Genomic DNA, 13,844 nt, shown 5'->3' with positions numbered 1-13,844 from the left:
GGCGGAGGAGGAAGAGGGAGGGATAATGCGGGGGCCAGCTCAGGTCCTCTGCGTGGAGGGAGAAACACCTCCACGCAGAGCACCTGAGCTGGCCCCCGCGTTATCCCTCCCCCTTCCTCCTCCGCCGTGCTTTTGAGGAGCCATTTGGCCGCGGGAGCTAGTAGGAAGGCGGCGGAGGGGGCAGGAGCAAGAAAAAAGACCTCAGGGCTTCTCAAAAGCACGGAGGAGGTGGAGGCGGCGGCAGGGGTAACCCAGAGCCCAGCTGAGGTGCTCCGAGCAGAGGGTGAGGCACCGCCGCCGCTGCCATGGACGCATGTGGGAGCGTTGGAGGCTTCACCTCGGCTGCAGCATTGGCGGCAAATCCAGCAGTGCTGTTGGAGGAGGAGGAGGCGGCAGCAGATATTTCCCTCAGCTTCCGGAGCCTGTGACAGAAATCACTGCATGCAGTTAGAAACGGCTGCGCGGTGTTTTCTTGCCACGTGCGCGGCCGTGCAGCCACGCACCTTAGAGGGAACAGTGGTGGCAAGCCCCAATTCAGGACAGCAAGGCTGTGGTTCCGTGGCACCTTTGTAGACGAGGGCCAGAGAAAGCATGGAGAAACTGGACAGCTTTTTTAGAATAGAATAATAATAAGTTTATTGTCACTTGGAATGTACACTAATCGGCATGACTAAAATGAAGTTTTGTTGCATACAGCTCTCAAAAGGTCACCCCCTCCAATATACACTACATAAACATGACAAAATAAATAAATAAATAAATAAATAAATACACTGCTCAAAAAAATAAAGGGAATACTTAAACAACACAATGTAACTCCAAGTCAATCACATTTCTGTGAAATCAAACTGTCCACTTAGGTAGCAACACTGATTGACAATCAATTCCACATGCTGTTGTGCACATGGAATAGACAACAGGTGGAAAGCATAGGCAGTTAGCAAGACATCCCCAATAAAGGATGAATCTGCAGGTGGTGACCACAGACCACTTCTCAGTTCCTATGCTTTCTGGCTGATGGTTTGGTCACTTTTGAATGCTGGCGGTGCTTTCACTCTAGTGGTAGCATGAGACGGAGTCTACAACCCACACAAGTGGCTCAGGTAGTGCAGCTCATCCAGGATGGCACATGAATGTGAGCTGTGGCAAGAAGGTTTGCTGTGTCTGTCAGTGTAGTGTCCAGAGCATGGAGGCGCTACCAGGAGACAGGCCAGTACATCAGGAGACATGGAGGAGGCCTTAGGAGGGCAACAACCCAGCATCAGGACCGCTACCTCTGCCTTTGTGCAAGGAGGGACAGGAGGAGCACTTCCAGAGCCCTGCAAATGACCTCCAGCGGGCCACAAATGTGCATGTGGCTGCTCAAACGGTCAGAAACAGACTCTATGAGGGTGGTATGAGGGCCCGACGTCCACAGGTGGGGGTTGTGCTTACAGCCCAACACCATGTAGGACGTTTGGCATTTGCCAGAGAACGCCAAGATTGGCAAATTTGCCACTGGCGCCCTGTGCTCTTCACAGATGAAAGCAGGTTCACACTGAGCACATGTGACAGAGGTGACAGGGTCTGGAGACGCCGTGGAGAACGTTCTGCTGCCTGCAACATCCTCCAGCATGACTGGTTTGGCAGTGGGTCAGTAATGGTGTGGGGTGGCATTTCTTTAGGGGGCAGCACAGCCCTCCATGTGCTCGTCAGAGGTAGCCTGACTGCCATTAGGTACCGAGATGAGATCCTCAGACCCCTTGTGAGACTATATGCTGGTGCGGTTGGCCCTGGGTTCCTCCTAATGCAAGACAATGCTAGACTTCATGTGGCTGGAGTGTGTCAGCAGTTTCTGCAAGATGAAGGCATTGATGCTATGGACTGGCCCGCCCGTTCCCCAGACCTGAATCCAATTGAGCACATCTGGGACATCATGTCTTGCTCCATTCACCAACGCCACATTGTACCACAGACTGTCCAGGAGTTGGGGAATGCTTTAGTTCAGGTGTGGGAGGAGATCTCTCAGGAGACCATCTGCCACCTCATCAGGAGCATGCCCAGGCATTGTAGGGAGCTCATAAAAGCACATGGAGGCCACACACACTACTGAGCCTCATTTTGACTTGTTTTAAGGACATTACATCAAAGTTGGATCAGCCTGTAGTGTTTTTTTCCACTTTAATTTTGAGTATAACTCAAAAGGAGGAGCTTGCTGGTGGTGGCAGCAAAAAATCAGCTGCCTCCGAATTCCTGGCTACGTACCTGTTTAGAGGATCTTCCATCTGACGTCTTATCAGGTTTTCTTATCCTTCAGGCAAGAGGGAAAGAAGAAACTGTTTTGCTGGCAAATGCTCTTCGATTTTTGCAGCTTTTGTGCTTGCAAGGAAAGGGGGGCTAGCCCAAGGCAGAACGGCTGTCCGTGCTGGGAACTTCAAACTGCCTTGTGCAGGACAAAGTAAGACTCCCCCACTCTGCTCAAAGTTTTGTTTGATTTAATCTTATCATGAGCTGAATCCATTTCCGTGCACAATAATTGTTTATCAACATTTTAGCTTCTTTTCTTTTTCTCCTCCGAAAAATTATTTACTTAGAGGCTTTTAAAATGGCGCCGAGCAGGTTGGTTTCTCCGGTAATAATGAACACTTTTTGTTAATCCTCACAAGAATTCACAAGAATGCAAAACAAAAGAGATTGCTTATCACATGTTTTGGTTTCACAATAGGCCAGCAGAAGCTTTTTAATTAGCTTTATTTCTACAAGAATGTTACTCCTTCATTAACTTTGCTTATCTGGAAGTTAAATGGTGATGAATCTGCTGAACGGTCTTGTTACAATGTTTACTCACTGAAAGTTTTGCCAAGCCTTAACTTCAAAATAAAAGGGGAATTCAGCCTCTTCACCTAAAGCTGCATATTCAGGCAATAGAGTTTTATTAACAGCAGGCAGATAAATTTTGAAATGGCTTCAAAACCAAATATTAACTTGAAGTTGTAAATTTTTTTTCTTATTACTATTCAAAATACCAGCTTCAATTTTGTAAAAGGCTTTCTTATCCAGCTGCGTTACAAGATGCCGATTTTATAGCTTCTGCATTTGATATATGACACACTCAATCAGCTCTATTCTCCTGAAGACTTCTCCTTATTAACTGTTAAAAATCTATAAATAGTACCCCATTTAAAACCGAGGGGAGCAGAGACTTTGTTTGTTTGTGCGTTTTTTATAATGGCTCCCAAATCGAAGCAGTCTAAGCGTTTCCTTAATAATACATCTCAAGAAATTGTTACAAAATCGCTGCCCTTGCCTCCCACGCCCTCCACTGGAGATCTCTTAACGCAAGAATTTCTTTTTGAAACCCTTAAAGAGTTCAGACAGGAAATTAAACAACTTTTATCGGACTTATATGATAAACTGGACGCCAAGATTGCTCAAACAAGGGAAGATACGATCAGAGTTATGACTGTTATGACAGGCTATGTTTCTGAAATGGAGGACAAATTGGAACTTTTGGAAAAAACTAATTCTAATTTGACATCTAAAATTCAAACGTTACAACAGGAAGTTGAAAATGCTCAAAAACAACTCGTTATGATAAATTACAATAAGACTGCGTTTGCAATAAGAGTCAGAGGATTGCGTGAAAAGGAACAGGAGAATTTGAAACAGACCTTTTTTGAAGCTTTCAGACGTTCGGTGGGAAGTCCGGGATTTAACTTTGATTGGCAGATTCAAAAAATTTATCGCCAGAACTCGTGTGTAGCAAAACAACGACAGCTTCCGAGGGACATAATTATATATTTCACCACAAGAGAATCCAGAAATGCGATAATACAGAAGTTTTACAATAACAGGCTGCGAATCGATGGACAGGACTTGATTGTTTTTAAAGAAATACCATCTCAAATATTAAGAGCAAGGAGAGACTACACTTTCTTAACTGAAAAACTCAGAGATTCTCAGATACAATATAAATGGGAAGTGCCATCTGGTATCACAGTCACATTTGAGAACCAAAAATATCGTCTCAATTCTGTTTGCGAAGCCCGAGATTTTTACTACAAAACCCTGAAGGTGGGACTTCCTGATTCATCCGGACTTGGAGAAAGACAAGGAGAAGGAGAAGATAAGCAGCGGGACACGTGGCTACAAGGCGGCGGGTGTTGCTTTCCCTTTCCGGAAGGGCAGAAGAGTAAAGAATAAAGATCCAGCTATGCCTTTAAAATACTTCTTAAATTTTTAATTTGAATAAAATTTCAGGACTCCTGTCTGGTATAAAATGACAAAGCTGTATACCGATGAAGAGATATTGAGACTGAAAGAAGCGGTGCTGAATTTGGACATATATTATATGGGACTTATATAAGACTTGTTTGAATCTTAATTTAAACTGCGCATGATCTATTCTTTGGGGCGAGGAGAGCGGAGATCATAGTTTTCTTGGATTGTGGTTTGGGATGAATGGAGTCGGGTGCGTGGGGTAGATGGAAGGGTAGTGAAAGTTCAATTAGATTATCTTGATCCAGAATGTAAGCTGATTTTTGTATAAATTGTTATTTGAATACAAGGTTAAGAAAGATTATCTGGAGAGTCTACACGAGGGTGGAGTAAATATGAGAGGAGCAATGGATGAGGATAAAATATATATGCGGACACGGGTAAAGGCAGGATGGGAGGTATAGAATTTATATGCGGAAGCAGGTAAAGACATTGTTTAAAATTTTAAAAATAATGAGAAGCTGAGTTTAATGTTAGAGAGTATATTGACTTCTCTTTCTTGGGGGGGGGGTTACCCCCCCTCCCTTTTTTTTTCTTTTTATTATTCTTTTCTTTTTTGTTCTTTATTTTTTTATTATTTTTTATTATTTTGTAACTTCTAATCTATTTGGTTTCAATATACTCCAGACTTTGCTTGATAAAGAACGATGCCGGGAATGGGACCTGGGAAGTCGGAAGGGGGTCAGGGAGGGGGGTTCAGGGGGTGGGTGGGGGGGAGGGTGGAAGTATAGACTCAATTTTCAGAACAATGAATGCACTTGGATACTGTTGCTTTTTTTTCATTTTTTCTTTTCTTCTTTCTTTTCCTTTTATTTCTCTTTTGTTTTAGTACAAAACAAATAGACCAATGAATACTAGAAATACACCGAAGCGAGGTGTAGAGGGAAAGAAGAGGGGGGAATTAAGAGGGAGTGAGAAGGGAATGTAAGGAGGGTGAGATGGTGGGAAGGGGAGAAAGGAATGGCTGAGGGGGAGGGGAAGTAGAAGACGGGATTGTTGGAAGGGAGAAATGAAAGTTGGAGGGGTAGAAGGAAGGGTGTATGTAGGATAGAAGTGTTATGAGTTGTTTATTGCTTCTTTTTTTTTTAACTGCACAGTATTTAAGTGATTGTATAAAGGAAAATGAAAATGTAATAAAAGAATCTTTGATCAGAATGTAAAAAAAAAAAAAAATTTTTTTTTTGAGTATAACTCCAAATCCAGACCTCCATGGGTTGCTACGTTTGATTTCCATTGATAATTTTTGTGTGATTTTGTTGTCAGCACATTCAACTATGTAATGAACAAAGTATTTAATAAGAATATTCCACTCATTCAGATCTAGGATGTCTTATTTTTGTGTTCCTTTTATTTTTTTGAGCAGTGTACAAAATTACATATATACCCATGTACAACACAGTCTAGTTCAGATGTACACATGTGCATGGCGAGAAAAACTAATCTTACCAGGCAGATGGCCTAGGGAACAAAGCTGTTACAGAATCTGGTAGTCCTGCTAGAAATACTTTGAAACGTCCTCCCAAAGAGGAGCAACAGAAACATACGGTGAAGTTGGAGTGTGGGGTCTCTAACAATGCTTTGAGCTCTAAGTACATAATGCTTATAAACAGCATCCTGAATAATGGGAAGCCAGCTTCTATAATCTTCTCCGCTGTCCTCACCACTCTCTGTAAGGACTTTCTATCTGAGGCGCTGCTGCCGCCAAACCAAAGAGGGATGCAGTTCGTTAAAATTATAAGCTTCAGCTCGCCTGTCCTAGAAGACGAGGGAAGCTTCCCCACTGTCAGCAGTTCTATCTATTTTATAAGAGGTAAAAGCATAGCAAGGTTTCCCCACCTTGCGAGGAGGCTGCATTCTGCGTCTCTAGGTGAGTCACAGTCCTGAATTGGCTTCCTTCCAGGCAGGGCATCGCTCAGAGCAAATTGGGCTGGGTGTCCCTTGGAAGAAGAGGGCCCAAGCGTTTCCTAAGCCTTGTCTGGCATATTCATACATGCAGGTAGTCCTCAACTTACAACCACAATTGAGCCTAAATTTTATGTTGCCCAAAAAGAAATTTGTTATGTGAGTTTTGCCTCATTTTACAACTTTTCATGCCACAGTTGTTCAGTGAATCCCTGCAGTTGTTAAGTTAGTAAGACAGTTGTTAAAGTGAATCTGGCTTCCCCCTTGACTTTGCTTGTCAGAAGGTCGCAAAAGGGAATCACATGACCCTGGGACACTACAACCGTCATAAATATGAGTCAGTTGCCAAGCATTTTAATTTTCATCACATGACCATGGGAATGTTGCAATGATAGAAAGTGTGGAAAGCGATCATAAGTCAGGTTTTTTGGTGCCGTTGTAAACTTGAACGGTCACTAAATGAACTGTTGTAAGTCGAGGACTACCTGTCTATAATACAAGTCAAAGAAAGCAGTGCAGCTTTCAAACTCAAAATGCAAAAGGCACCCTCTGCTTTGTCGTCTTAATCTACCAACACACCAAAGTTTGAGAAGAGAACAAAAATGCATGGAAAATCTTGATAGCAACAAAAAAAAAAAAAGGGAATTGTTAAGCAGTTCCCAAAGAAAAGCATTACTGAATCATATAAAACACACACACACACACACACACACACACGTATAAATTTTCCACCGTGTCCTGAATTAGATTCTGCCCTTTGGCCTCCTTTATTTTTAGAAACAGCAACTGAAGAGAGACAACATTTGATCCAGATGTTATTACGGGAATTTAAAAAAGAAAATCTGTGGAACCAATAAGGAGAAATTAGGGGGGGGGGGCTAGCCAAAACAATATTTCAAAGAAGAAAACTTAGAACCATCCATATGTGTTTAGGCAAAATCTCTAACCAAAGAAGACAAGATTTTTGACTTAACCTCCATTCCCAGTTTGCTGCTGTTCTCTTCCAGAACATTCTTGTTTGCCCAGTCTAGTCTATAACCCCGAGATTTCCTGATGGTCTCCCATCCAAGAACAAATAAGCTTCAGAGTCCAGAAGATAGGGCCATCTGCCAAGATTAATAATGAAATAAGTTGTACTATTTTTCCAGGCCTCCTGAAAAAAGCACCTATGTGCAGGCTGTGCTCAGAAGCCAAAGACGGCAACCACAACGATGCAATTAAAAGTCCACCTTTTGTAATCTCTGTCTTGGAGACAGAACACAACCCTTCTTGGTCCAGACATGGATGCACAGTACTATTTCTTAGCGAGTTTACAGAGAAGTTACTACTTTTAATGTGTAATAATTACAGAAGGGGACTGCTATCAGAAAAGGGGCATTTCTTTAAAAGGTTGATGGCTGTAGTAAGTACCTTACAGAGAAAACTAGTGCATATTTACTCAAAAATAGGCTCAATCTAATCTTATTCTCAGATGACTCTGCAGTAACTGGTGCAGGCATTGGAGAATATATACATATACATCACAAACACATACGTCTCTCTCTCTCTCTCTCTCTCTCTCTCTCTCTCTCTCTCTCTCTCTCTCTCTCTCTCTCTCTCACACACACACACACACACACACACACACACACACACACACACTAAATTTGTACCAACCCTGGGTAAGGATGATAGCAACCTTACGTTCTGATCAGAAAATATACACAGATGCTCTTGCATAGCAAGTACCTCTCCAAGCTCTTTCACACATCACTGGTAACAACCCCGGGTTTATAGAGATAAATAACATCTACATACTATTCAAGAGAGATAGTGGTGGGATTCAAAAAAAATTACTACTGGTTCTGTGGGTGTGGCTTAGTGGGTATGGCATGGCTTGGTGGGTGTGGGACGGGAAGGATACTGCAAAATCCCCATTTCCTCCCGATCAGCTGGGACTTGGGAGGCAGAGAATAAAGAGGGCAGGGCCAGCCAGAGGTGGCATTTGCCAGTTCTCCAAACCTCTCAAAATTTCTGCTACCGGTTCTCCAGAACTGGTCAGAACCTGCTGAATGTCACCTCTGAAGAGACACAATCAAAAAGCAAACATAAAGTTCAGAGCATCTTCTCACCAACAATCAATCAACAATATGAAAACATAAAACCAAAATATACATGTAAGTGTTTTACAAATGGAAGAATTGCAATGCCACATATTGTAATGCTGCACTGTAACGCCAAATGAAAGAGATAAATAAAAAACAAATATGTCCTTCAAAAAAGGAAAACTCTCCAGAAATTAAAGAACATAAAAGTAGAAAACAGTCCTTTTCTACTTGCCATTCTAACCCACTTCCAGGACTGTTTCTCACAATATTCATGTCAGTTTCAATTATTTCAATCAATCAGTTTAATTTGCTTCTTTCCAGCCATTCTGATTTATGATATAGCACAATGTTTCTTTGAACAAATTCCTTAAATTATAACAAGATATTAACATGCAACATGGTTATTCTCCCAACAATTAATTTGATTTGTTCTCTGCATTCTGCATAATGTTACATTTTCTTCCAACACAAGGATAAGATAAATGGACAATTTTAGCAATTAAATATATAAATCTCTTTTCCAGTCCTCCTTATTTGTATTCCATCTATCCTCAATCTAAAACCTTTTGCCCCTAAATTTCTAATGATTTCCCTTACTGAATTATTTGCTCCATTTAACCACAAAGTTCCTTTTTTACATAATTCTGCACCTGTAGATTCAATTTCAACTGCACCATCATAGCCCTTGTCTTGGCCTTTTTGACCTCTGACACCCCTGCCCAATAATCCAAAACCCCAGATGTCAACACTTTGACAGGTAGCAGCAGCCGCAGCACAGCTAAAGAGGAAGTGAGCAGGTGAGACAGTTCCTGGAAAGTTCACGGCTGATCCCTCAAGCAGCAGCAGGAGAAAAGGTCACCATCAGCCACTGAGGAAACTACCGTACTAAAGGGGGATATTTCTAGCTCAGGGTTGACATGAGGGCTTCTTGGGGCTCTCAGAGCTTTTTTGCTTTTTTGCAGACGTTTCTTTACCCTAACCTCACCAATGCTAGAAGGGAGGGGGAGTTACAGGGAGGAGGAGGAAGAGGAGGAGGAGGAGGTGGTGAAGGACAGCTGTGCTGGCTGGGGAATTCTGGGAGTTGAAGTCCACACATCTTCAAGGTGCCAAAGTTGAAAATCACTGGTGTAGATGACAGTAAAAATAGATGATTTTTTTTCCCGTTCAGGTGTATCCAATTCTCAGAGACCACCAGGACAAATCCCTTCCATTTTCTTGGCAACCTTTATTAGAACTGGCTTGCCATTCTAAAGGATGAGTGAAAATGGCTAGGTGCCCTTGCTAGCCTTGTGCCCAAGAGGAGACTAGAATTCACAGGTCTCCTAGTTTGTAGCCTGGTGCCTTTACCGCTGTACCCCATGAGCTCTCCAAAGGAGAGATACTTCAGTGTAAATTTTGTTTCTTTATTTTATGGTACTTTATCTTCAGGACACCATTCCAAATCTAATCTTACAAACAAAATCACAGAGGGAAGAGGAAAATGTAGGAAAGCAATGGGGGGGGGGGAAGAGAGCTGACATTCATTTAAATGAATAAAACAACGTCGTCTTCTGCTGCCAAAACAACATTCAATTCAGCTTTGAATATACCAATGAACTTTCCATTTAGTTCTGTCTGGAAGCATGATATAATGTGTTTGTTATGTTCAACAAGGCCTAGTTTACGACTGCATGTATCTTCCAGACCCAACAATCAAAGCCTTCAGAATCTCACATTTGTCTTCTCATAGGCTCATGAATACTTCCCCAAATCTCTCTCTCTTCCTCTTTCTTTTTCTTTCTCCTTCCTTCTTTCTTCCTTCCTTTCTCTCCTTCCTTTCTTTTTCTTTCTTTCTCTCTCTCTCTCCCTCTCTCTTTCTTTCTTATTTCTGTAACAGACATGCCTAACTTCCCCAGCACAGACCCTCAGCGATGCCCAATTTTGCCTTCATGTCCTTACATGATGCACAACCTCTACTGTGGGCATCAGGAGTGCAAAGCTTTTACAGACCTACCAGATTGTCACCAGATCTCCTGCTTTAGGAAAGATTATCCTTGAGTTACAACCACAATTGAGCCCAACATTTCTGTTGCTAAGTGAAACATTTGTTACGTGAGATATTTGTTCATTTTACGGCCTTCCCTGCCAGAGTTGTTAAGTGAATTACTGCAGTTGTTTAGTTAGTAACACTGTTGTTAAGTGAATCTGGCTTCCTGGTTGACTTTGCTTGTCAGAAAGTCGCAAAAGGGAACCACATGACTTTGAGACACTGCAATGGTCATAAGTATGAACCAGTTGCCAAGCATCTAGAATTTTGATCACGTGGTCATGGGAATGCTGCAACGGTCATAAGTGTGAAACATATCTTCAGTGCAATTGTAACGTTGAACTGTCAATAAATGAACTGTTGAAAGTCAATGACTACCTTTAGGAGGATGTCACCTCTGTGCAGAAATATGGGAAGTACTTTTCATCTGGCAAATAAATGACTGCCAATCTCAGCCAAATCACTTTTTCAGAAATCTGGACAAGTGTTTCAACAGCAGCAAAATGTTAACATTCTCTGTATCTCAGATTTTTGCAGATAAGAATGATAGCCATGCTTTCCTCAAATGACACCACTTAAATGTTCTTTTGTATATAAAAAAATTGCACTATCTCCCATGCAGTGCCTCTCCATGTCAAACCTGGAAGTCAACAGCAGCACAGCCCAAAACTTTCTGGGGTCCCTTTAAACTCATTTACGAACTCTTGTAAATTTCTCACAAACTGATTAAGTGGGTCCCTTCTATTCCTGTCTACTTCCTATATAGTGCAAGCATTCCTACACCAGAGGCTGGAACAAAACTAAATCAGTTAGAAAATAATTACAGGTAGTCCTCAATTGGGCCACAATTGAGCCCAATTTTTTTGTTGCTAAGTGAAACATTTAAATGAATTTTGCCCCATTTTATGACCGTTAAATGAATTTTGCCCCATTTTATGACCGTTAAGTGAATCTCTGCAATTGTTAAGTTATTAACATGGCTGTTAAGTGAGTCTGGCATCCGACTAGAAAGTCACAAAAAGTGATCACATTATCCTGAGACACTGAAACCGTCGTAAATATGAGTAAATATGTGTCCAATTTTTGATCACATGACTATGTAGATACTGCAACGGTCCTAAGAGTGAAAAAAGGTCGTAAGCCACTTTTTTCAATGCCACTGTAACTTTTAATGGTCACTAAGTGAAATATTGTACATTGAGAACTACCTGTATTGTAACTACAAGAATGTAGGTGGTGTTACTGAGAAGAGGCCCCCAGGCAGACCCCATGTTAAGACTCCCTGGCACCACTCGCCTTGCTATGTGGGAATTAAGTGAAAATAGAGCTGAACTTAAGGAATGAAAGAAACTCTGCGCGTGTACCAACCAGATGAATAATAAAATGTTTTAAAAACCCAGAAGCCCAACACAACCAAAGCTTTTCCCTCCGGTCCATTCTGCTTTCCTGGGGCTCAGGAGGCTCTGCTCACCCTCCCCCCATTTTATCCATCTGCATCTTGCCAACAGATCCTGACCCCACAAAGCAGGTGGAGATCTATGGCTGAGTAGCCCCAAAGGTGGGGGGGATGACAGGGGCACCCATTTTGCAAAGGGGAAGGTTTTCTCCTAACTCCCCAACTGGTTCAGGGTCCAGCAAGGAAACTCAGGGGCCACATCACGTTCAACCAAGGGTGCCTTCTTCCTGCCAAGATGCATTCATGGAAAGAGATGGGGGGGAAAGTCCAGGGGTTGGGGGGGAGGCTAGGAGAGAGGCTGGATGGGCAAACTCCCAAGCTACCCCTCCTCAAAGCATCCAGACTCCTTCGTTGGGGGAGGGGGGCTTCTGGAGCCAGTGAGGGTGTGTGTGGGTGTGCAAACTTCTGCCACCATTCAAAGCAAAAAGTTCCAGAGCAGAGCCTCCAAGTCAGGGACCAGCTCTCCAAGGGCCACAATCAGGAGGCCCCGAGGAGCATCTTCCTGCCTCAATCAGAAACTGGAGATCAAGGATGACGCTTCACTTGGAAGGTCCATAATCCGGGGAAACTTTAAGAGGCCCGGAACTGGGGGCCCTGCTCCCCCTTGGCAAAAGCCCTCTCAGCCCCGGGGACCCGTACAAGGCGGTTGCATAGACTGTCCAGCTTGGCTTGAGCAAGACAGATTGCCCCTGGGGGCGGAAGGTCCGTTGACGCGCAAAGCCACTGATGCGCCAGGCCTGCGAGTAACTCTTCCCCGAAGCTGTCGCATCTGCCGGAGGCTCCGGTGGCGGAGAGTGCCAAAGGCGGCGTGGGGGGTGGGAGAAGCCAGGCCAAGTCCCCCTTCTCCTCCCCCTCCCCCTCCCGACCTGCAGCCCCCGGCCGTACTCACAGCGCGACGGTGCCGGCGGGCCAGGCCGGTGCCGGCGGCAGCTCCAAGCCGCGGGCGGCGCAGTCCACGGCGCAGGCGGCGCTGCCCACGGCGCGGCAGGCGCACTCGGGCCCGCAGGGCTGCTGGCATCCGCGCGGGTTGGCGCTCGCCCCGGCCAGCCCGCCGCCCAGCAGGCAGCACAGCAGGCACCAGCGCCGCCAGCCCGGGGCCGCCGAGGAAAAAGCGGCGGCGGGCGAGGCGCGAGCGCTGTGACGGCGCCGGCGGCCCTCCGCTCTCGGCGGCCGGAGGCAGCGCCGGGCAGGCATCGCTTCAGCGCGGGCATGGCATGGCCGCTGCGCCCGGGCCGCCCCTCCGCTCGCTCGCTCGCTCGCTCGAAGGCAGCGCCCGCCCCGCCGCCTCGCCCACGCCCCCCGGCCCCGCGCGGAGGGACGGACGGCCCGCGCCCCGCCCGCAGCCCCGCCGACCAGCCGCCTGCCCAGCCCCGGCCGGAAGGAAGGCCGGCCGGCCCGGTCTAGGCAGCGGCGGCAGCGCCCACCCTCGGGCTCGGCCTGCGGGGACGCCCTCTCCCCGGCTGTTGCGCTCCGGTCCCCGCCGGCCCAGCTTCTCCACGGGTGCCCGGGGAGCCCAGACCCGAAGCCTCCCGGAGTCCGACCCCCGTGCCTCGACGGAGGGTCCCGCGGAGCCCAGAGCCGCCCTAGCCGAAGGTCCGGGGCCAACTGGCCGTCGTGGCGCAAAGCAACGGAGGCCTCTGCGGGACGCCCCCGGGGCCCCCTATGGTCCTTCCAATGGGGCCCCGGCAACGTTTCGTTAAGAGGAGGATTTGGAGGGGCTGGAAGAGCGGGCGCGGAGAGCCCCTTGTACCACCCTCATGCCCCCCTATCTTGCCCAGGGGCTGAAGCGCTGCTTTTGAACAAAGAAGCTTTGGTTTTAAATGAAGACACCAAGTTGAAAATGGTTTGATTCCAAGCTTTTTCAGTTGTTGAAAAACAACTAGTGTGGCTTTGGGCTTTCTGCCAATCCAGGAAATAACACTTACAAGCCTTTCCCAAGCTGGAGACTAATAGTAATAGCAACCATATAACAGAGTAAGAAAGAACCTTCTAGTCCAACCTCTGCTCAAGCAGGAGACCCTTATAGCATCCCTGACAAATGGCTTTCCAGTCTCTTCTTGAGAGCCTAGTGGATGGAGCACCCCCAGCTTCTGAAGACAAGCTATTCCACTGGTTC

General features: G+C 45.5%; 1 protein-coding gene across 1 annotated transcript in view; it reads right to left on the bottom strand.

Annotated features, from left to right (window-relative positions):
- Nucleotides 1-12,922, bottom strand: part of PKD1 (polycystin 1, transient receptor potential channel interacting) — a 216,338-nt gene extending 203,416 nt beyond the window's left edge. The window contains exon 1 of the mRNA XM_087729000.1: nt 12,618-12,922. Coding sequence (XP_087585126.1) covers nt 12,618-12,922 — 305 coding nt within the window. The remainder of the gene's footprint in view (nt 1-12,617) is intronic.
- Between the last annotated feature and the right edge of the window lie 922 nt (nt 12,923-13,844).

This window comes from Thamnophis sirtalis, unplaced genomic scaffold (genome assembly GCF_051295495.1).
Source record: "Thamnophis sirtalis isolate CommonGarterSnake01/CBP01778 unplaced genomic scaffold, rThaSir2_p1.2 scaffold_14, whole genome shotgun sequence".
In the NCBI taxonomy this organism is placed as follows: Eukaryota; Metazoa; Chordata; class Lepidosauria; order Squamata; family Natricidae; genus Thamnophis; species Thamnophis sirtalis.
This window is presented reverse-complemented; position numbering and strand designations above follow the sequence as displayed.